Source organism: Solenopsis invicta, chromosome 3 (genome assembly GCF_016802725.1).
Source record: "Solenopsis invicta isolate M01_SB chromosome 3, UNIL_Sinv_3.0, whole genome shotgun sequence".
NCBI classification, from domain to species: Eukaryota; Metazoa; Arthropoda; class Insecta; order Hymenoptera; family Formicidae; genus Solenopsis; species Solenopsis invicta.
In genome coordinates, this window is record NC_052666.1 from 14,992,535 (window position 1) to 15,020,298 (window position 27,764).

At 34.1% G+C, this 27,764-nt stretch overlaps 1 protein-coding gene and 1 long non-coding RNA gene across 2 annotated transcripts; one reads left to right on the plus strand and one right to left on the minus strand.

The window, feature by feature from the left end:
• Positions 1-7,768: 7,768 nt before the first annotated feature.
• LOC105204746 lies at positions 7,769-27,494 on the minus strand. The gene is made up of 8 exons (XR_005574235.1): positions 27,110-27,494; positions 26,865-27,017; positions 26,582-26,704; positions 12,932-13,030; positions 8,712-8,768; positions 8,555-8,608; positions 7,950-8,467; positions 7,769-7,862 (listed from the first exon to the last, which is right to left on the minus strand). It is a non-coding gene; the product is annotated as an uncharacterized LOC105204746 (long non-coding RNA).
• Positions 19,915-20,818, plus strand: LOC113005207. The gene is made up of 2 exons (XM_039446389.1): positions 19,915-20,148; positions 20,383-20,818. The coding sequence occupies exons 1-2, from the start codon at positions 19,944-19,946 to the stop codon at positions 20,559-20,561; spliced, it is 384 nt and encodes a 127-aa protein (XP_039302323.1). The 5' UTR covers positions 19,915-19,943; the 3' UTR covers positions 20,562-20,818.
• Positions 27,495-27,764: the final 270 nt, after the last annotated feature.

Consider the following 27,764-nt stretch of genomic DNA (forward strand, 5'->3'; position numbering starts at 1 on the left):
AGTTGTAAAGCGTTAAAGATTGACACTTGTGAGGTTAAGAAATTTGTCACACCGATGGCATAAAAAGATATGCGAACGTGTATGTTTGCATTTGTTTTTTGTAGTACTAGAACAATACAAGCGCGCGCTACACGCGCGCCATTTACTTAATTTCATGTTTACATATAATATAACTAAATACAAATAATAAAAATTACAAAACATAATTAAACATTTATGATTAAGAATCATAAAATTCACGATAACAAATAACAGATTATCTTCTTGATGACAGATTACAAATAAATAAAAATAGAATATGATTTGATTTATTATTAAACGTCTATAAAATTATCATTAATAAATAAAATACATTAATATCACATTCTTGTAATTGATATGTATAACTTTTTAAGTCTTTCATATAACAAATTCTATAAAAAATTTAAAATATAAACATGTTATAATTATTTATTTTATAATTATTTAATATACAACAACGTTTGTAGTTAGCACGTGACACGATTGTATTTTTGTATTAAAAAAAAATATTATACACGAGTCATCAACAAAACCAAGACATCAGTCCAAGCACACGAGATGATCATAAATTAATAACTTTGAATCGATCAAGTTCTACATACTCTCAAACGATACCTTGAAAAAAGCTGTATGATAAAACTGTCACTTTTTTTATCCGTGTTTTACGGGTGGAGTAATGAAAATTTTAATTCTCTGAAATTTGATTTTCTGAGATGCACTGGTATCACAGAAGTATCAATGGGGATGACACAGTGGTCATTAAAAAAATCTTCAAACTTGTGTTTAATTGTATTCTTAATTTCTTTCGTCCTTTATTTAAAAATATTTACATTCTTAGCCGTCCTTAAATCCTTTCCACTTTCTAGTTTTTTCCTATTTATACACTCACAATACTTTCTTCTTCTTTATTACAATATTTCACACATTTCTTATGTTCACACTACTTATATTCAACCGGACGTAGAATGAAAATCGTATGTCAACTGGACATGGACTGAAAAAAAAACGTCAGCGGGACATAAATTAAAAATCATACGTCAACCCGACATAAATAGAAAATCATGCGTCAACCGGATATGGATTAAAAAAAATACGTCAACCGGACATAGATTGAAAATGCCATGACGGCACTGCCGTGACGGCATTGCCATGACAGCAATGCCGTGACGACATTGCCATGACGGCATTGCCATGACGGCATTGCCATGGCGGCATTCCATATTATTCTATTCAAAAATCTTTAACTTCTCCAACATCTTCAATTTTTTCTCCTTTTTATTTTATTTTCATTCTACAATCTCCTCGATCCTTCCTTTTACTTTCCTTCCTTTTTATACTATTTTATTCTAATCCTTTTCTTTATATTCAGTACACATATTTAAATATCTTTAATAAAATAGATACTATTCCATTGCCATGAAAGCATTGCCATGGCGGCATTACCATAATTTAATCTGATAGAGATTGAACATCATACGTCAATCAGACATGAATTGAAAATTAGACGTCAACCAGATATGGATTGAAAAAATACGTCAACCGGACATAGATTGAAAATGCCATGACGGCATTGCCATGACGGCATTACCATGACGGCATTGCCATGACGGCATTGCCATGACGGCATTGCTATGAAGGCATTGCTATGACGGCATTGCCATGACGGCATTCCATATTATTCTATTCAAAAATCTTTAACTTCTCCAACATCTTCAATTTTTTCTCCTTTTCATTTTATTTTTATTCTACAATCCCTCGATCCTTCCTTTTACCTTCCTTCCTTTTTATACTATTTTATTCTACTCCTTTTCTTTATATCCAGTACACATATTTAAATATCTTTAATAAAATTGATACTATTCCATTGCCATGACAGCATTTCCATGATGGCATTGCCATGACGGCATTGCCATGACGGCATTGCCATGACGGCATTGCCATGACGGCATTGCCATGACGGCATTGCCATTACGGCATTGCCATTACGGCATTGCCATGACGGCATTGCTATATTTTAACCGGACTTACATTGAACATCATACGCCAACCAGACATGAATTGAAAATCACACGTCAACCGGACATAGATTGAAAAAAATACGTGAACCCGACATAGACTGAAAAAATGCAACAACCAAACAGAGAAATATGTTTAAAGACTTTTTTAACTCCTTTTTATTTTATTTTTTTACTCTTTATCTTTTCAGTTCCATTTCCATTCTAAATTCCTTCGATCATTCCTTTTTTTTTCTTTCCTTCCATACATTATTTTATTCAAAAACCTCATACTCCAACATTCATACTCCAACATCTTCAATTTTTTCTCTTTTTCATTTTATTTTCATTCTACAATCCCTCGATCCTTCCTTCTACCTTCCTTCTTTTTAATACTATTTTAATTTACTTTTTTCTTTTTATTCAGTACACATATTTAAATATCTTTAATAAAATAGACACTAAATAAATTTCCAATTTTATAAATTCAACATTTTTATCCCTTAATTTTCTGAACTTATTGAGTTAGAATTTAACCAATATTCAATAGCATTTTTTATTTTATTCACCTTTGATTTAAAAACCTTTTTTTCTCCATCACCTTCAATGCCTTTCTCCTTTCAATTATATTTTCATTATATACTCTTTCAATACTTCCTTCTTCCTTCCTACCTTCCTTTGTAACGATGCACCTCCGCACCGTTTCCCCCTAGGGCCACGAACCGCCCCCCTGTCCGGCCGAACACCCGCCGGACAGGCAAACAGGCGCTATGCGCCGATAACGCCTCATACACGCGCGCGCAAACGGTCCAGCAAACGCGCCGTTAATCGTGCGAACTCCGCGCGCACGCGCATTAAGCCGCACGCTCCTGGCGTTGAAGCAACAAAGAGGCGTACGCGCAAGCGAGAGCGCAATACCCTACTAAGGGAATCCCACCGAGCACCTGTCGCGAATTCTAAGAACACCGACGCGACGTCTGAGTAAGCATCCCGACCCGCGCGCGCGTCGCGGACCGACAAGACCGCGACGACGTAAACACAGCGAAAGATACGCGTCGAAATCCAACGAGCATAACAGGGACAACGCTACCGTGCCATTCTCTCGCACCGGCCGCAAGCCGAGTACAAAAAACCGAACCTGTGTAAATAGATATCAACGTTCTGTACATACCGCGTTTCGCTATTATTAGATCACATCACCGTACCGTCTTGTATATACCGCGTTTCTCCGAATTGAATACTTATGTATATTGTCTTCATTTGGCTGCAATAAAGTTATACTCTCTTTAATTCACTCCCGATCTCAGATTTAATTAACCCGGCAACCTCCCTTCGAGCCCTGAGCTCGTCCACGCTCGGACAAACACAGGTTGTTACACCTTTTTACACTTCTTTATTTTATTTTTTTTTTCTTCTTTTATTTTCATCTCACATCTTTTAAAATCTTTAATAAAAGAGATAATATTCTATTAAAAAATTTTTTATTTTTATAATATATAACATATAAAAATATCATGTAATATTCAACTATTATTAAAAAAAACACCTTCAAACTCGTATTCAATTGAATTTTTAATTTTATTCATTTTTAATTTAAAAAATCTTTACCTTCTCCAACCTTCAATTCCTTTCTCCTTTTAATTTTATTTCAGTTATATACTTCTTCGATCTTTCCTCTTTCCTGACTTCCTTTTTATATTATTCTATTCCTCTTCTATACTTTATAATCATTTCACATTTTGAAAAATATTTACTAAAATAGATAAAATTTTATCAGAGAAAAATTTTTAAAATTTATAAATATTTACTAAATTTGATAATATTCTATTAGAAAAATTTTTATATTTTTAACACAAAATATCAAATATCACATAATATTTACCTATTGTTTCTTTATTTAAAAATTTTCAAATCATTACCTTCTCCAACTTCTTAAATTCCTTTCTCCTTTCTGTATTAGTGCCATTTCAAAACTCTTTTTTCTTCTCTCATTAATTTATTTTTATACTTTTTTTAATCCAACCTCACAATAATAATGTTTATACACAAAAAAACATTTTAACAACAATAATGTAATAAATGTTAAACAAAAGCGCTATCTGAAAATAAAGTACAACACAAGTATCAATTTTTTCTAAAGATAATTTTCACAACCATAAATAAAAACGTTTAACAAAACTTATCTAAAACAATCATGAAATCCTCCAAAGGAAAGGAAAAATCTTTAGACGCAGGAAACAAAACCAACACAATAAATAAATTTGTAATAATTAATTTGATAATATAATAATATTACACTATTAACCTCTTTATGACTACTAACCTCTTCATGCATGTAACAGTTATTATGTCTATAACTATCAACACGATCTCCGCTATGACAGCCGTTTACAAAGTTATCACAGCGATAGAACCAATCAGCACTTTGGAAAAGCGACAACAATAAATTCGATAATTTGAGAATCAATGCAATACATTTTTTCAGAAAGGATACCTATATCTTTTTTTAAATAAAAGAAAGTCTTAACAACAGTTTTTTTATAGTCTTTCAACTTGAAACACAAATTTCGGGATATTTCCGGACTAGTTACGAATTACCCCGGGCTTCAAGCTATTCGTAATTTTTGGCATTGGTTGACATTTTTATATGTACTTCAAAGCAAGTACACTTCCATGTTCTATCTATACCGGCATTGTGAAGGGGAAGATTCAACCTTTCAAACCGTCAAATGTTTTTTTTTTTTTTTTTTTTTAATGAATATAGGACTCAGGAGACAGAAAAGAAAAAGGTCTAACAAATAGCCCCGGTCTCTCCTATACATAACTTTTTTCGAATATGTATTAAAAACAACTTATGACAAAACAAAATAATAAGAGCTACAGAAAATTTTAACACTACTTATTGTTAGCACTATTAAAAATTACTGCACTTCTCTGCACTACAGTAGCAATAGTGTAGTAGTGTTGTAGTGCAGTAGTGCAGTGGTGCAGTAGTGCCTCAAAATACTACTGCGCACTAATAGTGCTCAGTAGTATTTTTCTATAAGGGAAGAACGAGAGCCGCTTCGACGAAATTAAAGGAGCCGAATTGCGAGCGAAAGATAACTCAGCGTCGTGATGAGACGAACAAGACTTTTGTAAAGCCACCGATTTCGTTGATCGGATGGGTCGCGCGCGCGGTAGCCGTAATGAGAGCCCAAGTTCGCAGTAAGATCTCCCGCTGAAATTGGAGCACGCAGGTGATCGCGTGCTGTCCGCGTGCTTTGCCGTTGTACTCATCTGATCAAGTCGCGTCTTCCCAGCAAACACAGTTACATAACGGCAATGTTAATAAAATAAAATCGAAAGTAACACGCAATATAACATGCGCGTTACATGTAATGTCCATGTTAGTTGTAATTTCCCACTCATAAGAAAAATAACAGTTACATAACAGTTGTATCATATTTGTTATACAGCCCTGTCGAAAATGTACGATTAAAATCAATAAAAAAAAAGTAATCCGAATCGATCGGGATTTCTGCACCGAAAATATAGTATTAAAACCGATTGAAAATAAAAACCCAATCGAAACTTAGATAGATTTATTAAAACAGAATACATTAATGTAAATGTAATAAATGTTTAATTTACAAAAAATATTTCTTGTATTCTTTTCGTTAAAAAGGATTAAAAAAAGATTAAATTTGAATTAAACATTTCATTTAAGTACAAAATTAAATAACAATACAAATTGTTATTTACACATAAAAATATAAAATTTTATATAGAACAGCGTTCCACACCCACACATCATGTTTGAAAAAAGTGAGAGCGAGTATTCGTCTCGAGGTTACAATAAGCAGCTCCTAAAAGTCTCACTGAAGTATGAGCTGGGGAGTCGGCCGCCGTGATGCCTAGATATAACGCATGTGGCTGCACTCGACTCACGAGAAAATCTACCACGGCGTGGCCACCTAGTGGTGGCGCCAGAACTCATTTGTTAAATCCATTTTAATTCGAAATTACAGAATTTCATAAATTATAATTAAATCAAATTTTAATGCGATGTGACACATTGAGACGCTAACAATTCTTATGTACCATTTTTAAATAGATATTTTGATGACAACACTATAAATCACGTTAACAAATTTGTAAAATTGTCCGAAAGCTGTTTTTTTTTTGGCAATTAATAATTCTTGACAACCGTCAAGAAAAGTTTCCGAACAATTTTACAAATTAGTAAAAATGATGTACAATGTTATTTTATCAAAATAGCTTTTTATTTAAAAAATAGCACGCAAGAATGTTCAGCGTTTCAGCATATCATTTCTCGCTACTAATGTCAGGATTTTGAAACGTGGTCGCTGAGAGTATTTAGGAGTCTTAATACAAATGAATTAAAATTTTAAAAAATTTTTATATTATGCATTACACTTAAATAATTCACAAAAGCGATATTAAAATTAATTACGATTTGTATATAATTAAAACCGATTACTTTTTAATCCTCTCGTGGATTGAATCGATTAAAAACAGATTAAAATCAATTAAAAAGGATTCCGTTTTAATCGGTTTTAATCGCACATTTTCGGCAGGGAGGAGTCGTATTAATAATTCAGTTTTATAACAGTTATATTATTAAAATAAAATGTTTATTATATAAACCTGATAAACGACAGTTATATGACTGTTATAAGTTATTGTGTTGTAATATCAACAATTTAATTTTACATAACTACAATATTGCTAGAATATAAAAATTCGTTATATAACGTGACACACACAAGTTATATAACTATTATTTTCTGTGTTTGCTGGGTTAATTCTCCTTGGCTCCGGTTAGTGAGAGCGTCGGCGACGTCACAGCAAAGTCGCGTTAATTGTTGTAAAATTCTTGTGTGTCATTCGTGGTAGCGTTTTATATGTCTCTGTTTGGCAATCGCGTAGTTCCGATCGCGTACTTTGTACCGAATCGCCATGTAATTTCGTGTGAAATGAGAGTGCGCGTGTAGAGTTTTGAATGTGCACGGCGTGTTTTGTCCGCCGTTAGTTAGAGTTGAATCCTGACTCTTTTCGTTCGGTAAGCTCGTACCGACGACCGTATGATTTTCCGACCCATGTCGTGAGAAATTGTTGCAAAGCTTTGTGAGTTAATGTCCCAGCAAACACAGACATATAATTATTATGCTGACGTTATAAAACAGATTATAACAAGCAATATAACATTACATGTAATATCCACGTTCGTTGTAATTTCCGACTCATAGACTATTCAAGTTATATAATATGAATATAATGATGTAACCAAAATATAACGACTGTTATATGGTAATAATATAATTTGCTGGTGTACTGAATCCTCATCTAATGTGCCTTTTGCACATACTAATCCTAAAAAAGATCTTTGAATTAATTCCAAGCAAAAACAGTTTTATTTGCTTTCACTTACAATAAATAAAAAGACCTTTTTAGAATTAATATGTGCAAAAGACACATTTCATATAAAAACTGTTTTTGCATAAGTTAAAAAAAAATTAAATTTACATTTTAACAGAAAATTTATTTGAAGTTTTTATATTAAGTACATAAAATATATATCATAAAATTTTTTTATAAAATATATATCTTTTTATAACTTCTTTTTAATTTTATAATTAATTTTAAAAATAAACAATCTTCAAATTTTTTATAACTACATATGCTACTCTATTACAACGACAATGAAAACAATGAATGAAATTTCTTAATTTTTATTCTCGTTGTCTTGCCTGTTTTTCTTCTGTTTTGCGAAGCAAAATCATTCAACCGCTACAGCATCAAATTGAAACTCCGTAAGCACTGCATGTTGCAAGATAATCTGTTCTGAAAAGAAAAATGCGAACACAAAATTAATAAAATTATTGCAATAAACATTTTTAATTTATAGGATTTAGCGAATTTTTTACATACTTCTAATAATTGTCATGATATTTAAATCATGTAAACGGAAGTTGTTCCGTATACCTTTCCGAACACTGCATGCCACACTCATTGGTAAAAATCTTTTGTAAAGTGCGATGAATACTGTCCCTAAGGTTGTTTCCTCCAATTTTTGATATAGTTTTTATAAAAAAATGTATTTTTATATATTATAATATGATATTGATATTACATTATTATTATTATTAATAAATTAATGTCTTTAATATTGATATTATGTAATTACGAATATTTCAATACATCGTTTTAAGATAAAAATATGAATATATAAAACTTATAAACTGTGTGACTGCTTCGCTTGAAGTTTTCAAAATTGAATCCATCTCTTTAATATCTTCTATTTTAGCCAATGGTAAAAATGGTGAAATCAAATTATCTTCATTCTCCACATTTAATGCATGACCTTTGATAGCATTTTTCACGGCTAGCAGTTGTTGATTCTTCAAAGTTTGTTTTTGCTTGCATTCGTAATAGTTGCTGTAGGCTGCCTACAACACCATCAACATATATAATATTCCATTTATATAAAAATAATGATTGCTACATTTAATATAAATAATGCAAGAATTATTTACTTGTTATGTTAAAATGTTCTTCATTCTGCTGTGCAGTAAGTAACAAAAGATCCCCTGAAATATTTTGAAATATTAATTATATCCAGGTGTGTGTGTAGGGTGGGGATTGCGTGCGCGTACATTTACAATTAATCTAGCTTGCTTTTAATATATATACCTTGTGTTATTACGGGTATATCTTCTCATTGTTCCTTAAAGATTGAAACGTCTTTTTCTAAAAATATATAAAATTAATTTCATTTTTATAGTTCTCATATTTCTACTTTGCTCAATTTTAAAGTACATTTGTAGTTAGACGTGTATTTAACATCTTAATTTTAAAGCTTATAAAATAATGTTTTAAAATAGCATTTTAAAATAAATTTTTAAACAAAATTTAATGTAGTATATTAAAAACAAAATTAGTGAAAAAGGTAGAAAAAGAAATATTATTATGCACATACTATAATCCAGCCTAGTCATATTTGATAGCTTTTCAAAAAAAGGTAAAAAAAAGGTGCCAATTTATGTGTGTGCGCGCGCACTTTATCTATAATTTTTTTTAAAAACTCAAGTGGTACTATTTTTTAATTCAACCTAAATGTATTTTTTCCAAAAAATGTATGAAATCTTTAAATTGCGCCAATTATAAAGAGAATATATTGCTGTTTGAAATAACTGTTGTACTACTTTTAACGAATAAAATGCAAGTGATATTTATTTTTTAAGTAAAACCCAAGTAGCAGTATCTTTAATTCTTTTTTAAATAAAATTCAAGTGATACTGTGTCTGTGTATTTTTATTGAAACATTTTTCTGTTCTAACCTAAGTGGATGTATTTAATTTAAAAAAGTTTCAATGAAATATGTAACATGTAATCTCAAAAAATTAAACAGAAATGAGAATGTTTTATTATAATAAAAAATTTTTAAACTACAAAAATTGGCGCTGCTGTTTTACAACATTTTATTTAGATTATAGTTAGACATTTAGCAGCGCCAATTTTTTGTAGTTTAAAAATTTTTTATTTTAATAAAACATTCTCATTTCTGTTTAATTCTTTGAGATTAAATGTTACATATTTCATTGAAACTTTTTTAAATTAAGTACATCCACTTAGGTTAGAACAGAAAAATGTTTCAATAAAAATACACAGACACAGTATCACTTGAATTTTATTTAAAAAAGAATTAAAGATACCGCTACTTGGGTTTTACTTAAAAAATAAATATCACTTGCATTTTATTCGTTAAAAGTAGTACAACAGTTATTTCAAACAGCAATATATTCTCTTTATAATTGGCGCAATTTAAATATTTCATACATTTTTTGGAAAAAATACATTTAGGTTGAATTAAAAAATAGTACCACTTGAGTTTTTAAAAAAAATTATAGATAAGGTGCGCGCGCACACACATAAATTGGCACCTTTTTTTTACCTTTTTTTGAAAAGGTAATTTTGTACTGATATCACGCGTTTTTGTAGTGTTAAGCAATATATTTATTTTTTGTGATGCCATGATTTCAACTTACAAGTAAGATTATAATGTGTGTGTGTACACACACACACACACACACGCGCGCGCGCGCGCAATATATACATACATACATACATACATATATGTATATATATATATATATACACACCAAGCAAATCAAAAACTGCTTACGTGAATATAATTAACCACAACTCCCATCCACAATAAATAATATGTCTCTTGTATAGACAAGATTATATATTATGCACTTTTTTCAGCCGAATTCGTTTGTCTCGTACAAAAACGTGTTGAATAAGTGTATTATTAATAAATATATGCAGTTAAAAATATATATTTTGCATTAACTAGAGTCAATATTATATTATACTCCTACGAATGCTACGTATAAAATTTTTCAAGTGTCATAAGATATGATTGACAAAGTGCATATGAATATGATAATGAAACATAGCTAATTAGATTGCATGAGCCTTATTAAATTTATTTTTATCTTTCTATCTTTCTCCAATGCATATTTTTTCCACCAAAAATGTGGTTTGCTTTTTCTCAGGTCTACCTCTAAGTCATACTTTTTTAACTCTAGCATAATGTAAATGTATATTTTGAATGAATTGACGTTTGAAACAAGTGTCGAATGATTGAATAAAGATATAAAAATATGTGTAATTTTACAAGTTGTGTCTCAGAGGTTTCAACGCTGCGTATTCTCTCTGGTTTTAGAAATTTGTAACTAGATTAATTAATAAGTATGGTAAGTACATTTTGAATCCTGTTTATTAAAGTTAATAAAGTTAAGTGTAGCTCTTACAATATATATATTGAGTTCACTAAACTAGTTAAAATAATACATGATATTAAATATGCTCGCTGTGTTACAAAATAAATGTTAATTGTAAATAAATAATATGTGTTAATCTCGCTGTTACCTGATATTTAATAATATTTCTGAGCGTCTTATAAAAGATATTTTTTCTTATAAAAGATAATTCATTTTGTAACACAGCGAGCATATTTAATATCATGTATTATTTTAACTAGTTTTTAGTAAACTCTATATACATTGTAAAAGTTACACTTACTTTATTAACTTTTTTAATAAACAGGATTCAAAATGTACTTACCTTACTTATTAATTAATCCAATTACAAATTTCTGAAACCAGAAAGTACACGCAGCGTTAAGGCCTCTAAGACTCAACTTGTAAAATTACACGTACACCAGGCATTGGAATCATTTTTATATCTTTATTCAATTATTTGATACTTGTTTCAAACGTCAATTCATTAAAAATATACATTTACATTAAGGCTAGAATTAAAAAACATGACTTAGAAGCAGACCCGAGAAAGCAAACTACATTTTTGCTGAGAAAGGTAAATATGCATTGGAGAAAGATAGCAAGATAAAAATAGATTTAATAAGGTGCATCCGATCTAATTAACCTCGTTTCATTACCATATTCATGTGCACTTTGTAAATCGTATCTTCTTATGACACTCGAAAAATTTTATACGTAGCACTCGTAGGAGTATAATATATAACAATATTGACTGTAGTTAATGCAAAATATATATTTTTAACTGCACATATTCATTAATAATAGGCTTATTCAACGCATTTTTGCACCACGCGAAAGAATTCGGCAGAAAAATGTGTCGTTTGCCCCGCAAACCGAGATATTATTGACGATTCAGGTTACAGGTTAGGAAACCTGTCATACGCGTAATCATGATCGCGGTCACGTGATGCACATCACATGGTGCATCACGTGACCGCATAGATGCTGATAGTGTAGTAGCGAGCGCCACACTGTGTCGAAAATGTGAAAGGGAGATTCCTGAGAGAGGAAAGACGAGAAAGAATTCCTGAAGGCGACGACCAAGGAGACGTATCTTACAGAAAAATGTAGAGATTAGAATTTGCATCGCGATATCTCCGCTTGTACGGCACGGAGAGAAAAAATAAAAACACTTTTATATATGCAATTTTTCCCAAGCTATCGAATGAGACGACTTTGAACTTGATCGGTTCAGCCGTTGCTGAGATCTAATAATCTCGTTATGCTTGAACTCGCTGACTCGCGTAAAAGAGGCTTCGGTCTTTCTCGCTTTTTTTTTGAATTGGCACGAGACGCGACCGCGCCTCTTGATATTTTATATTTTTTTACTAATTTATATTACGGTTTATTTTAACTTATAGTGAAAAAAATTAGTTTAATTTTTAAAAAATCTAAAAATTGTATTATCTAAATATTTTGTTCTAAATATCTTGTTCATAAATAATAAGTTTTAGTTATACAGTGGAGCCTCCCATATCCAAAATTTCATTATCCGAATACTCTAATCCGAATATTCTATCTGAACTATCCAAATGTTCCATTATTCAAACAGCATTTTGTAGTAATGTTTACAAACTATTTAAGTATACAATAAAAAATTTAAATTTTTGTTTGAATACTTACATGAAATTTAATATAAAAATATGTTTATTCTATTATCCGAAAATTCCCTCATCCGAACAATTTTGTCTCCCTATTATTACGGATATGGGAGGCTTCATTGTACATACATAAGCACAATGCATGCACACGCGCGTGCGCACACAGATATATGCAAACACACACAACACACCCACACACAAACGCGCGTGCACGCATGTACACCTATGGAATTTGATTCTGTCCATGGGGAAATTTTCCAAACTAAGAAATCACTATCTTTCTACGTACTTACAGTTTATGATTAACGTAACAATAAGCTCTAGTCGTTACATTAATTATAAACTGCGAGTATGTAGAAAGTGGTGACTTCTCAGTTTAAAAAATTTCCCCATGGACAGAATCAAATTCCATGGGTACACACACAAAATGTGTAATGATGAAATAATATTGCACTTTTACTTTGTCCATTAGTTACTTCTTCACTGTCGCCTGATTCAAGATTATCAGAACATGATGGTGAAACCATAGAAACGGTAGTGATCGTTTTGTTTCGTTTTTCTGCAAAGAATTATTATAACATACGAATTATAAACATTAGATATAACATATACAATATAATGTAATAATTAGGGTTAAAAACGTTAGCTTAAAAAAGTAACGCGTTACTTTGTTGCAATTACTTTTTATAAAAAAATAACTCGTTACCGTTACTCGTTACTGATTTTAAAAAGTAACAGTTCGTTACTTTTTCGTTATCTTTTTGTAATGTTGATCATTAGATTTTTGTAACAGTAAATCATATGATTTTAAAATTACATTATTTAATGACACTGACAAATGAAAACTTTTTTTAGATCAAAAATCGAATAAAATAATTCTTATAGAATTTTTGTCGCCTAAAACAAATCCGTAAAGGAAATTATTGTCACGTAACATTTCAGAAAAAAATTAAACTTCAAGGTGCCAAAAATGCTATTTTTGGGCACTTATGAACTAAAATACCTTAAAAATGTGACAAAAGAGCAATCTCATTTATGGATTCGTACAGCAATTTTATTAGTGGATTTTTCAGTGATAAAAAATCTAGAATTATCTTATTTGGATTGTGGTCTACAATTCGTGTCACAGTGTATCAATGTTAAATTTTGTGTAATAATAAATATTAAGACTTAAAACTCTCAAAGTTATTTTTACGTAGAACACAGTGGCGTAGTAAGGGATTACAGCGCCTGGGGCGGTCCTTTCCTCCTGCCGCCCTCTGTCTTTACTACACTATTAATAGCGAAAAGATAATAACTAATTATCTTTTCCAATTTATTAAGTAATACCTTTATTTTACATTTTTTTTCTTATCTTCCATGTACAATGTTTTAGCAATTAAACATTTAAACAATAAATAATATTTTTCTAAATTTTAAACAAATCAAAAATTTTTAGTAAATTAATTTTTTAAAAGAATCTATAACTGTTTAAATAATTTGTATTATTTTAATAAATAAAAAAATAAGAACGTATTAAAATATTAAAATGTTAAAATTTAATCTTGCGGGCTTTGATGCTTGCAAATTCTGTAATAACATCTGTAAAGTCTATTTTTTTCGTTGCATCTCGTTTAATAAAAAACATTGTAAGCCCATTTGTAACGGTACGCGGTTTCGGTCGGTTCGGTGCGGTGCGGGAACTTCGGGATCGGACCGGATAAGGCTCGTCGGTTGGTCAGGTGTCCGCAATGATTATACCCAGCATTTTAAGTAGCAAAAGATAGAGAATGATTTATTAAAGATATAATAATTACAAAAGGGTTGAACAAAAGAAAAAGAAAAAGCGTTGACAAGATGCATGAGATAACAAAGATAAGGAGATCGCAAAGAGATAATGATAGCGGGTGCTTTCCAACAAGAGACACAGGCGACACTGTGTAACACGTGTCTACATTGGTGCTTTCTAACTATGACACAGAGAGACACAGAGCGACACTGCAAAACACAGCTCAATCTTAAGTTTGGCCGTGTTAGCCATCAATAGTGCCAACACATCGGGCAAATAAATTATTTTTTCAAGTGTGGTAGTGGTACATTTTAGTCATGTTCAGTAGAGTCCTATATAAAGAGAGAAGCGACATCGAACCCCCACCACAACCTTCAGCATCCAATTGAGTCCTCCACCGCCATTTTGGGACCGCTCTAACGTCATCAAACACCATTCGTATCATTCTGCAACAGCTGTGTTCACAATATGGCTGCTCGCTTAGCCAATCAAGTATCAATCAGATTACCAATCAGAGCTTCGGACATCAATGTCGCTTCTCTCTTTATATAGGACTCTAATGTTCAGTTATGTTTTGTTGCCTTAACATACAAAATTAAAATTATAGTTCGAACTTTTCGTTTCTTCACATACTACATTTTTAAATTAGCACAATGGACTTATATTTTTACTAAAAATGTTTCGTGTTCGAAAATAACGTACCAGACCCAGAATTCTTAGATGGTAATCAATATTCATTATTTTTATTTAAAGAATTGTAAGCCTAAGAAACAATGCATTCGTTGATTATTAATTATTCATGCGTATTTCATCGGATTAATTTGCATGTTTATTCTTTTGTCGGCATTGTAAAGAAGTTATTTGGATAATGTAAAATTCCTTCTTTAACGGGTCTGAATTTTCTACGGATAGATTTCTGATTCAATTCGAATCTGTGTTTTTTACTAACAATAAGTCAGTCTTTTACGCACTCTAGTGACCGTGTTTGGTAACTTATCTGTTCCAATTAGACTACACAACTGTGTTACACTGTGTCTCTCTGTGTGACACTGTGTCACACTGTGGCACTCTTGTTGGAAAGCACCCAGCGATAATAATATAGAGATAACCAAGAGATAATGATAGAGATAATAATATAGTTGGTATTCGGATTACCAGTTGCGCGGCGGAGTGCCTGTAAAAGTCTTTTTACGCGGTTTACATCTAAATGCAAGAACTATCTATTTACGGCTAGACTAGTGAGTTATGCGGACTGCTTGCCCGTACGGTCGGGGAGTCGCGAAGCGCGGCGGGATTGGCTAACGCGGTCGTGTAAGCGTGTGCGCAAATGCGGGTCGTTGCCAGCGCGGTCGCCGCCGCGATTCGCCCGAGCGCGCCCCGTGCAAGTGGGGCGCTCGATCGACAGGTTGCTTGTGCCCTGCCGATGAATGGGTTACGAAATTGGTCGGTTCGACAGTAAAGGTATTCGAAGACGACGGTGATTGGTCGTGAATGCTCGGCCGGTGATGATGACGAGAATGCTCGTCGAGGATCTCGGACGTGATTGGTCGAGAATGCTCGGCCGGGGATGATGACGAGAATGCTCGTCGAGGATCTCGGACGTGATTGGTCGAGAATGCTCGGCCGGTGATGATGACGAGAATGCTCGTCGAGGATATCTGAGACGACTGGTCGAGGATACTCGGCCGAGGATAGCGACGGGAATGCCCATCGAGGATATCGGAGTGCGACGAGAATGCTCGTCTTTAAGGAGCGATCGAGAATGCTCGGTCTTGTGGACGAGTCGGATAGTCGGACGGATCTGCTCTGTGCGTTCCCACTGCCGGCTTATATATCCGAACGCGCGGCTGAGCAAGCCAATCCGCGCGCTCGGTCGGCTGAGCCGGAGTGGGAGCGTTACGGAACGCCACGATCGGCGCGCGTGTCGCCGCATGGTCGCACGGTGAAGTTCGGTCATGCGCGCACGTAGTCCCCGCAGGGGTGTTCGACTCATATAAGAAAAAAGTTGTTGTGGCGCTTCTGTCGGCCGTGACGGCGCTGCAGTCCAGAGCGCTGCTCTGCAATTTTTATTTCCGCTAAGTTGGTACCAAGAGACACTTTTTTCGTTTTTAATAACTAACGGACAGGAGAATCGAATCCTCTCAATTCATTTTCGCCTTTTTTGTAAAACACGTACAATAAAGTTCTTGTATTTTAAAATACGATAACGTATTCATTTTTGGAGAGATACCGAAACACCCACAATTGGTGACCTGCGTGCGCCCGATCTCGAACTCGCGATATAAACGCCGATTTCAAGGTTAAGGTTAAGGTGACGAGTAACCACAAGATAACCGCTCGCCGGTCGTTGAAAATTCACGAAATACGCCATGCCAACTCAACATTCACCGACAAGAGGAAGCAGTAATTCATCCGGAACCAGCACAGACCTTCTCGGCGGTCTCTTAACACCACCAGGCATGACCAGCCAGGATCCACCACAGGACCTCACGCAACACCCTGTTATTGGCGCGGCAACTTTGGCCAAGCTTCCACCCTTTTGGAAGGAGAACCCTATTCTATGGTTTGCGCAAGTAGAAGCTGCATTTACCCTAGCAAGAATTTCTAATGAAGACACAAGATTTAGATATGTAATTCTAAATCTCGATAATACTGCTCTACCATTTGTCTCAGATATCGTTGCGAACCCTCCGCCTGTAAATAAATATCAGGCCCTCAAAGAAAGAATAATACGCTCTTTTGATGAAACTGCGGAATCCAAGTTAAGAAAACTCATTCGCGGTCGCGAAATTGGCGACGAAAAACCGTCCAATTACTTACAAAAACTAAGAAACCTAGCAGGCGGTCAATGCAATGACTCAGCCCTGCGCACATTATTTCTTGAACAACTTCCTGAAAATGTTAGAGCAATACTATCAATAAGCGAAGTCGGAGACCTAACAATACTTGCTTCACAGGCCGATAAGATCTATGAGATTTCGAAGCCGACTATCAATGCTGTAGCACTCTGCCCAGCATCTCAAACAGCGTCAAGTAATCCCATTGACGAGTTAACCAAACGTATTGACGCATTAACCAAGGAAGTTCGTGGCAGAAGCAGATCTCGCCAACGCAACTTTAGAAACAGATCCAAATCCAGAGGACGCAGTCAAGAAAAAAACTCTTTTTGCTGGTATCACCGTCAATTCAATGAAAAGGCCAAGAAGTGCGAGCAACCTTGCAGCTACAAGGCAGAAAAGAAACCGGAAAACCAATAAAACCTCCGTAAATCCAGGCGCTGGCGGATGGTACAAATACAAGTCGCCTATTTATTCGAGATTGTAAGTCAAACTTCACGTATTTAATTGACACCGGAGCTGACATTTCCGTCTTACCTAAAAACAAGGTTAGTAGATCATATTCACAAGACGAATTCAAACTATTCGCTGCGAACGGATCTGAAATTAAAACCTTTGGAAAAATGGCCATGCAAGTTGATCTTGGCCTCAGGCGAATGTTTTTATGGAAATTCACAATCGCCAACGTAAGTTATGCAATTATTGGTGCAGATTTCCTCCAACATTTTAAGCTTTTAATTGATCTCGCAAACAAACGCCTTATAGATGAAACAACAAAATTGCATACTCCTGGAAAAATATGCACTTCAGCCATATCTTCATTAACTACAATTAACACTAATTGCAGATATCATCATCTACTCAAAGAATATACAGACATCACAACAACATCACCACGCAAAGAAGGTATCCATCAGATAGAACATCACATAGTCACTCATGGACCTCCGATAGCGGAAAGAGCTCGACGCCTTCCTCCGGAGAAATATAAGATTGCCAAAGCAGAGATCGACATAATGATTCAACAGGGCATCTGTCAACCGTCATCTAGTCCTTGGGCATCGCCTCTTCATATGGTGGCCAAGAGAAATGGTGAGTGGAGATTGTGCGGCGATTACCGACGTCTGAACGCTGCCACTGTACCGGATAAGTACCCGCTACGCCACATTCACGATTTTTCCTACGCCTTGCAAGGATGCAAGGTATTTACCAAACTTGATCTCATTCGTGCGTTTCATCAAGTGACTAAGGAAGACAGAGCCAAAACTGCAATTATCACGCCTTTTGGCCTATATGAATTCAATGTTATGACCTTCGGCCTTCGAAACGCCGCTCAAACCTTTCAGAGGCTTATTGACACCGCTCTTCGCGGATTGGATTTTTGTTATCCATACGTTGATGATATTTTAATTGCATCTCCCGATCATCAAACTCACGAAGAACACCTTAAAATGGTATTCGACAGACTACGCAAATTCGGTTTATCAATTAACTTTTCGAAATGCCTTTTTGGCGTAGAAGAAATTGAATTCTTAGGCTACAAGATTAACCAACATGGAACTAAGCCCTTATCTGAACGCGTAGCAGCTATACAAAATTTTCCAAAACCCAAAACAATCCAGGAGTTACGACGATTTTTAGGAGTCATTAACTTCTATCGCAGATTCCTTAAAAATGCTGCTCAAATTCTAGCACAACTTAATGATTATCTTAAAGGCGCATCAAAAAAAGATAAACGACTAATCAATTTTACTGAAATAAGCAATCAAGCTTTTATCTCTTGCAAACAAAGGCTTGTTGAAGCATCACTTCTTTTTCACCCGTTCAATGGTGCACCTCTCGCTCTCACCACCGACGCCTCAGACGTTGCTATGGGAGCAACTTTAGAACAAATGGTCGACGGCAAGTGGCAACCTCTTGGCTTCTTTTCCAAAAAGCTTTCTTCCACGCAACAACGTTATAGTACTTACGACCGTGAGCTTCTCGTTATTTTCGCAAGCCTAAAATTCTTTCGCCACTTCTGCGAAGGTCAACACCTTTTAATAAGAACGGATCACAAACCTTTAGTGTTTGCTTTTCGACAGAAAGCTGATAAAGCTTCCCCGAGACAGCAACGTCAACTAGACTTTATCAGTCAATTTACCACTAAAATAATCCATTTGGCAGGTGAAGAAAATTCCGTTGCCGATTGCCTCTCACGCATCGAGCAGATCGACATGCCAATCATTGTTACTACAGAGGAACTCGCTAATTTTCAAGAAGACGATGAGGAACTCAAGAAGTTATTAGATTCAAATTCTTCATCACTCTTGCTCAGAAAACTTCAATGCGACGATAACAAGACAACGCTTTTTTGTGACGTTTCAGGAAACGACATTCGTCCCTACGTTCCACAATGTCTAAGACATCGGATCTTCAACGTAGTACACGGTGCAGCACATCCAGGCATAAGATCAACACAAAAACTGTTAGTACGACGTTTCGTGTGGCCTTCTATGCGCAAGGATATTGCGACGTGGGTTCGCACATGCTTGGCCTGTCAACGTAGTAAAATACATCGACATGTAAGAAATACACCTGATCGAATTGCTATCCCAGATGAGCGTTTTCGTCACATTCATATGGATCTTATAGGACCACTCCAAGCTTCAAGGAATTATAAATTTTGTCTCACCATCATTGACCGTTTTACCCGATGGCCTTAAGCCATTCCTATCTACGATACATCAGCAGATACCATTATCAACGCATTTTATTATACGTGGATTTCAAGGTTCGGAGCACCCTCCACTATTACTACAGATCGTGGTTCACAATTTGAATCTCGTTTGTTCGACGCACTCACGCAAATAATTGGGTCAAAGAAAATGCACACTACTGCCTACCACCCTTCATCAAATGGAATGATCGAAAGATGGCATCGGACATTGAAGACTGCAATTACGTGCCATAACAATCCGGAGTGGGTTGATATCTTACCTACAGTTTTGCTAGGACTCAGATCAAGCATCAAGGAGGACATCAAAGCATCTTCTGCGGAACTGCTTTATGGAACTACACTACGTATTCCTGGTGAGTTTTTCATAGATGTTCAATCAACTAACCAACCCCGCCTATTTTTAGAACGCCTCAGACAAACCATGCGTTCAATCAGACCTACTCCAGCGTCTCATCACCACAAAAACAAACCTTTTTATTTTAAAAATCTGAACGAATGTAGTCACGTTTTCGTAAGGGTTGACTCAGTAAAAAAACCCTTGGAACCCCCCTATGAAGGACCGTATCAAATTCTTCAACGCATCACAGATAAAATATTCGAATTGGACGTGAATGGAAAAGCTACAACTATCTCAACAAAAAGACTAAAACCAGCATATTTTGAAGAACCTTCTTCTGGCCAATCTCCAAACTCGGAACCAACCAGCATTCAACCTACTCTGCGCACATACCCAGGAGCAAAGAAAAAAGTCCATTTCGCGGCTTGATTTCTCAAACCACTCGGAGGGGAGTATTGTGGCGCTTCTGTCGGCCGTGACGGCGCTGCAGTCCAGAGCGCTGCTCTGCAATTTTTATTTCCGCTAAGTTGGTACCAAGAGACACTTTTTTCGTTTTTAATAACTAACGGACAGGAGAATCGAATCCTCTCAATTCATTTTCGCCTTTTTTGTAAAACACGTACAATAAAGTTCTTGTATTTTAAAATACGATAACGTATTCATTTTTGGAGAGATACCGCGAAACACCCACATTGTATAGTATTTTGGCGCCATCTAGAAGTTGGGGAAACTTAATGATGAACTACGAAGCCAAAAATCCAATATGGCGTAAGTGGCCATTTTGACATTCGACACATAGTGATGATCGCGCATGGCACATTGTCGCATATTGTCGCATATGATCGTGCTGTACGGACGTATTCGCCAGTATTCGCTATCGCATACTTCGGATAATTTTGTATATCCGAATCGTTGTCGCATTGTACGCGTTGTCTTTCATCTTTGGTAAGAACATTTACATTTATCAATATTTTCTCTTTATTTCTTATGTTTTTATATTTTTATGTTATATTTGTAGTAATAATGGTGGCTAGAACTTGTTGCGTCCCGGGTTGCAAGTCTGGCAAAAAAGCCCCGCGTCACAAATTTCCGAAGAATCCTGCAAGATGCAATGAATGGATTAAAAGTTTAAATCTACTTTCTTTGGCACATCTAACTGTGAATGATTTACAAAATTATAGAGTGTGTTACAAGCACTTTCGTCAAGAGGATTACAGTTGTAGTCTTCACAATCGCTTTTTAGTTCATACTGCAATTCCTGTTCTTCATCATAATATTGAGAATACCGATTCAATAGAAAGACAATAATATACAACTACGACCTGAATATAACGAAAATGAGCAAAATAAAAAATTGCAGCCTCAATACACTGATTTGTTGCATGTGCAAGTGCAGCGTAACAGTGAACAGTTAGAACAGCAACAACATCTAAATAAACACTTTACAGAACAACAACAAAAAATAGAAGAACAGTTGCAAGAACAAAGAAATCTTACAGATACACAGTTAGTAGAACAACAAAAAATAGTAGATGAAAACAAAAGTATTATTCTTGAACACGATGAGCGTTTAAAGAAACTAGAGGAGCAATTACAAAGAGTAACAAGAAAGAAAGTCTTATGGAAAAGACCTAATTTGGCACACATTACCCGTACCAGACATCTTTGTCCAGATTCGAAAATGTTGTATAACACTACTGTTACGCTAAAACGTTCAAATAGGCGATTAAAGCGACTTACGAAACTCCAAAAACAACAGTTTACCAAGCAAACATCAATGCATACTAAATTGTCCAATAATGTTGAAAAACAATTCGTGGACATGATAATAAGAAACAGTGAAGTACATCCTCAGGTAAATAATATTCCTTCGTAAGAGAGCCTTATCATGAAATCCTGAGGACATGTCTCTGAAAGACATATTGCAGTTAATTATGTACATTTGCAAATTTTTACATTTTTTCATAAATTTGTATATATAATTTCAATTTTTTATTTTTAAAGTCAATTTTTTTATTTATTCGTATTTAGAAATTTACTTATTTTCTAAATATAATTTTTGTAGGCTCGACGATATACAATAGACGAGAAAATTTTTTGTATTGGGATATATAAAAGATCCCGTTCGTGTTATAATTTCTTAACGAAGTATTTGACCTGTCCTTCCATCTCTACCTTAAATTGTCAACTTACCAATATACCTTTACAAGCGGGATGTAACAAGATTATATTACAATCTTTAAAAAATATCGTGCGAGACATTGAGGATGAGAGAGAGAAAGACGTAGCACTTGTATGGGATGAAATTTCACTACAACCTGCCCTACTTTATAATAAGGCACGTGATAAAATTGTTGGTTTTGAGGATTGGGGACATCGAAGAACAAGGAAAATAGCTGATCATGCCATAGTATTCTATTTGAGAAGTTTAAAAACTGGACAAAAGATGCCATTGGGGTATGGCTTTTGTGAAAGTGCCACGAAAACAAATCAATTACTTCGCTGTATAAAGGAATGGCTGTCGAATATAATCATATGTGGGTTAAACCCCATAGCTACGATCTGCGATCAAGGGAGTGCCAATATTTCTGCAATTAATGCTCTGATAGCGGATAGCAACGTGATTCGCTGCAAAAAGGGTTTGCGTCCAAGTAAGTAAATTGAGACATAAAAAATTGTATAATATAATATATTAATAACAATAAATATAAAAAATAAAATCTTTCAGAAAATACGTTCGTCATAAAAGGACAAGAGGTTGTACCTCTCTATGATTATGTGCATTTATTAAAAGGTATAAGGAACAATCTTTTAACAAAAGATTTGGAGATAGATTTCAAGAATACATGCACAAAAAGTAAAAAATTTGCATCGTGGGATGACATTTGCACTGCATATGATATTGACACAAACAGTTATGTGAAACAACGTCAGTTACCAAAGATTACAGAGAAACACGTTAATGTCAAATTTATCCCGAAAATGAGAGTAAAATATGCCTCTCAAATTTTTTCTAACACACTTGCAAATAACATGGATGTTATATTAAATTTATGTGGAGGTAAGACTGTAAGAGCATATCAATTAACAGCACACAAAAAAAATAACATATACATTAACAATATAATTTGCATTTGTTGTTTCAGGAATTGTTCATACGCGTAAAGGAATGATGACTTTGTCATCGAGTGCTGCAGTAACGTCTGATGTGTTGCATTTTTTCAACGATTTGTTTGATTCATTTAATGGAAAACAGCAACAAGGATTAAGTAGCTTTATATCTGACAACAGTGGACACATGCAATTTTGGCAAGAGGCTTGTAAAAAACTTATAAATATGCGGTTCGTTGATAAAGATACTGAAAAAGCTCCCAGAAGAAATACTGAAAAGTGTTTGGCTAATTGGGTGTGGACGATAAAAGCCGCGAAAGAAATATGGAATACATTACATTCAATTGGATATGAATCACTCAATTTAAGATATATGAATCAAGATGTACTTGAAAACTTTTTTAGTCAGATCAAAAGTCATGGATGTGCAAACAGGAATCCAAGTCCTGCTCAATTTGAAGCAGCTTTTTAAATCTTTAATCGTTTGTAACTATACATCCAAACATTGCATAGGTGCGAACTGCCACGAAAATAATGAGGGTACGACTTACGCTCTATCCCAATTAATGAATGTTGGTGAAAAAATGAAACAACAGAACTCTGAGCTGATGGATGAAACAGAATGTGTTGAAGCAATGATACCTGCAGCAACGGAAAATAAAATATTATTGAACGAAAAGAAAATTTTAAAATGTGTACGTGACAACGAAACAATTGCGCTTTGTGAACAATGTGCAAATAATGTAGACAAACCTGAAATATCTACATTTATAAGAGATTCCTGTCAGATTTTAGAAAAAGCGTTTATGAATATTTGCCATGAAGAAAAACTTGGCGAAAAATTAACACATATTTTGGAGGAAAAATATCTTATGTCTTGTCTTCCACAGTGCACACATATTCAAAATATCCTATCACAGACAATTAATGAAGAATTCATTAAAATATCCTGTTCTTTTATAAATAATATTTTATGTCGGAAAATAGACATTGAGTCAGACAATCACATTTACAATGCTGCAAAAAGAATATCTATGAGATATCGAAAAAAAAATAGCGAGAATAAAACGGAAAAATGAATTCCTGTTTTTTTTACAACGTATTAGTTTCTCTGATTGGTGTAAGTATCACATTCTATTTTATATTTTTGGAAATAATATATGAGTATATTGTAACATATTATTTCTTGCTCCTACTCAACGTAACATTTCTTTAAATATTCATTATACAATTTTCGAATGTATGTAAATTTTTTTTGTTTACAGTTTTGGAGTAGAACTGGTTGACGTTCAAGTAAAAGATACGACATGTAAAGGGACTAATGATCACCCATCACTATGATGAACTTATTATCTGCTAGTATCACTATGATGTCTTATTATCTGCTAGATTATGATGTCTTATTATCTGCTTATCATCTTTCTTGACACTTCATGAATGTGCAACAGAGATATTATGTTTCTTAATAAATCAATAATTTTGTGCTTCTTGTGTATATATATATAAAAAATAAAACAATAATATAAAAATAGTTTAATTATTTTTACCTTTAAAAATTATAAAATAATTTATTTAGTAGAAAAAAATTAAGTTGTGATTAGAACCATTTAGCTAAGATTACAACCATAAAACCCTTCACTCTTACCGACCAAATACGCCATCTATTGCTATGTAGTTCGTTTTTGGGGGGTCCCCAACTTCTAGAGGCGACACAAATGCTGTTCAATTTTGTCAAGAGGGGAGTCGAACACCCCTGGGTCCCCGGTTGCACTCGGCGTTCGTTGTTCGGTGGACGGAACGGAGGCGCACGGACGGTGGAGGGGCGTATCGTTACACATTTAATCGCATTTGACTTGTGGTTGAACGAAGATAGGTTTCAATAAGCTTTAACTTCGAAAAGCTTCGTTCACAAGTAGCAATACTCACGCTCATGGTCAGAAAAATTCGTAAAGCTAGTGTCAAATTTAGCATTTCAGTGAAACCTTATTTGTCTACTATCCATGTAAGAAATGTTTCACGAAGATGTTTTTACACATAAAGTTGCATTTACTATTGAATCATTTATGCAACTTAATATATAAAGATATTATTTCATTTACCCATTTACGTTATATTGTTTAAAAAATATTCTTATTTTTATTGTACATTTTATTACTTTTTTATAAATAACAAGCGTTTTCAATACTTATTGATTTAACTTTTTAGAAATAATAGGACGTTAATTAATACGCTAGTGCAGAAATCTGACCCACAAATGTGCACTATACAGCGGACAAAATTGTTGAGTTAACTACTTTATTTTTGAAAAATCGACAGTCAAGTGAGATCTGCCTTGTCCGGGCCAACAATTTTACTTCTGAATCGTTGCAGATCAAATAGGTTAGAACGTGCTTTAACAATATGGAAATATAAGAAATTTTATGACTAATATCTGAAAATCATACGTCCAGTTAAATTAAATTGTTTACCTGAGAGTTGTGATAATTGTTTGCCACAAACCAATATCAATCGTAAAAAAGTAAGTGACTTCCTTGTTTCCACGCGATTCAATTGTCTCAAGCGTGGAGAAAAGAAAAAAAGCTGAAAACTGATTGCGCGAGCTGGACGTTGGGCATTTCTGATTTATGACTTTTTGCCTTCTGTTACGAACAATCTTTGATCTTAAATTTTTACTTGTATCAAGAAAGAATACTGCTGATTTTTGGCGCCCTTGCTAAGATGACGCCCGGGGCGAACCGCCCCCCCCCCCTACTACGTTACTGGTAGAGCACGCTTATCTTTACATTAAACTTATCTAATACTTTTTCCAATTCTATAATTTTTAGTATACTCATTTTTATAAAAACTTAGATTAAATATTTTTAAACATTAATGATGTTATTAAGAATCCATTCTAATAATAACTGCCAGTGCCAAAAATCGATAATATATATGTAATGTAAATTATTCAATACATATCGACATTAAGTATCAGAATGCAACCTAAGATATAAAAGTGCTGTATCAAAATATTTTTATTCAATCACATGATTAACGCGCGATCTATTAAATAGATATAAAGATAATAGAAAAGTAAAGTAACGATAAAAATAACAAAAATTTGTTACCGTTAGTGCAAAAAGGTAACTGGCGTTATCGAAAAAAGGAAACAAAGTGACAAAAGCGATAACGGCATTACAAGTCACGTATTACTTTCCAACCCTGGTAATAATCACACACACACGCGCACACGCACACGCACGCACACACACACACACACACACACACACACACACACACACACACACACACATGCCCGCACATGTACACACACAAAATTTGTTATATTGATAAGATACCTTGTAGTGACGTTGCACCTTCGTGTCCATTGTTTGTTCCTTTGATTGTTCTTTCGTATTTATATAATTCGAGGTTCTCAGGGCATGATGGTAGCTTTGAAACAACAGTCTCGCATTGTTTTTCTGCATAAATCAAAACATTTTATGTTAATTGTATTATAAATAACATGAAAAGCATATGATGAAATATTAATAATTTAATCTTGGCTGAGGTAATATTTTTCATAAAGTCTTTACATAGATTTTGGAAGACAAGATTTATTCGGAACACACATATACATACTTTTCATATATTTTCGTTTGCTATGATCCTGTTCCTCATCGCTGCCAAAGCGATTATATGGAGAATGTTGCCTTTGTCCTCGGCCTAACTGTTCCTCGTCAGTCGTCTTGTAAGTGGCATCTGATGCATGTTTCCGTGCTGATCGAAGAGACTCTACACAGTAAAAAAAAATATTCAAATAAATTGTTTTGAGTTCTTAGTAGGTTCATTTGATAGCTCGTTTTTGAATTAATTATTATACTTACTGCAATATTTTATAATATTTTATCTTCACATCGTAGCAATCCCATGTTTTAAAATCAGGACTGCCACAGTTTGCAATCATCAGTGGACAGTTAGCTGTTCTAGGCGGCCACCAGTACCGCCGATTATCGGTATCCCGATTATCGGAACCTAATATAAGCCATGTAATTGGAATTTCTGAATATGTGGCGTCTATGAGAAACTCATAAACAACCGCATAACACCAGTTTTTTGACGTCCCTGGTATGTCACAATCCATCTCTTTTACGATCTACAAAAACATAATTTTTTCATTAACAGGGTTTGCATCAACAAAAAATAAAAATTAAAAACACTACTTTTACAGAAAATAACCTTTAGAAATAAAATTTTTTATATGCAACAATAATTTTATTAACATTTTTTAACTACTCTTATATAATTATTTCACGGTAGTAATAAAAGTTGATTCAAAACATATTTTTCATATTTATTATGAAATTGCAGATTTCATAAAACAATTTCATCTTCAATAAAGATACAAAATGTTATAAATATGTGCAATAAGCAAAACTTGTCTTATTTCTTTACATAAAACTTTTGTAAGCAATAAGTGCATCCTCAGAAGCACGACCACTCACTGAGCTGCTAAGTAGCAATTGAAAATGATTGGTTCGA

What these genes read in the sequence shown, in the direction of transcription:
- LOC113005207 (XM_039446389.1), top strand. Translation starts at nt 19,944, where the DNA reads ATGCACACTACTGCCTACCACCCTTCATCAAATGGAATGATCGAAAGA. An exon ending in AACTACACTACGTATTCCTG is followed by an intron (nt 20,149 to 20,382) that starts GTGAGTTTTTCA and finishes AACGCATCACAG; the next exon opens with ATAAAATATTCGAATTGGAC.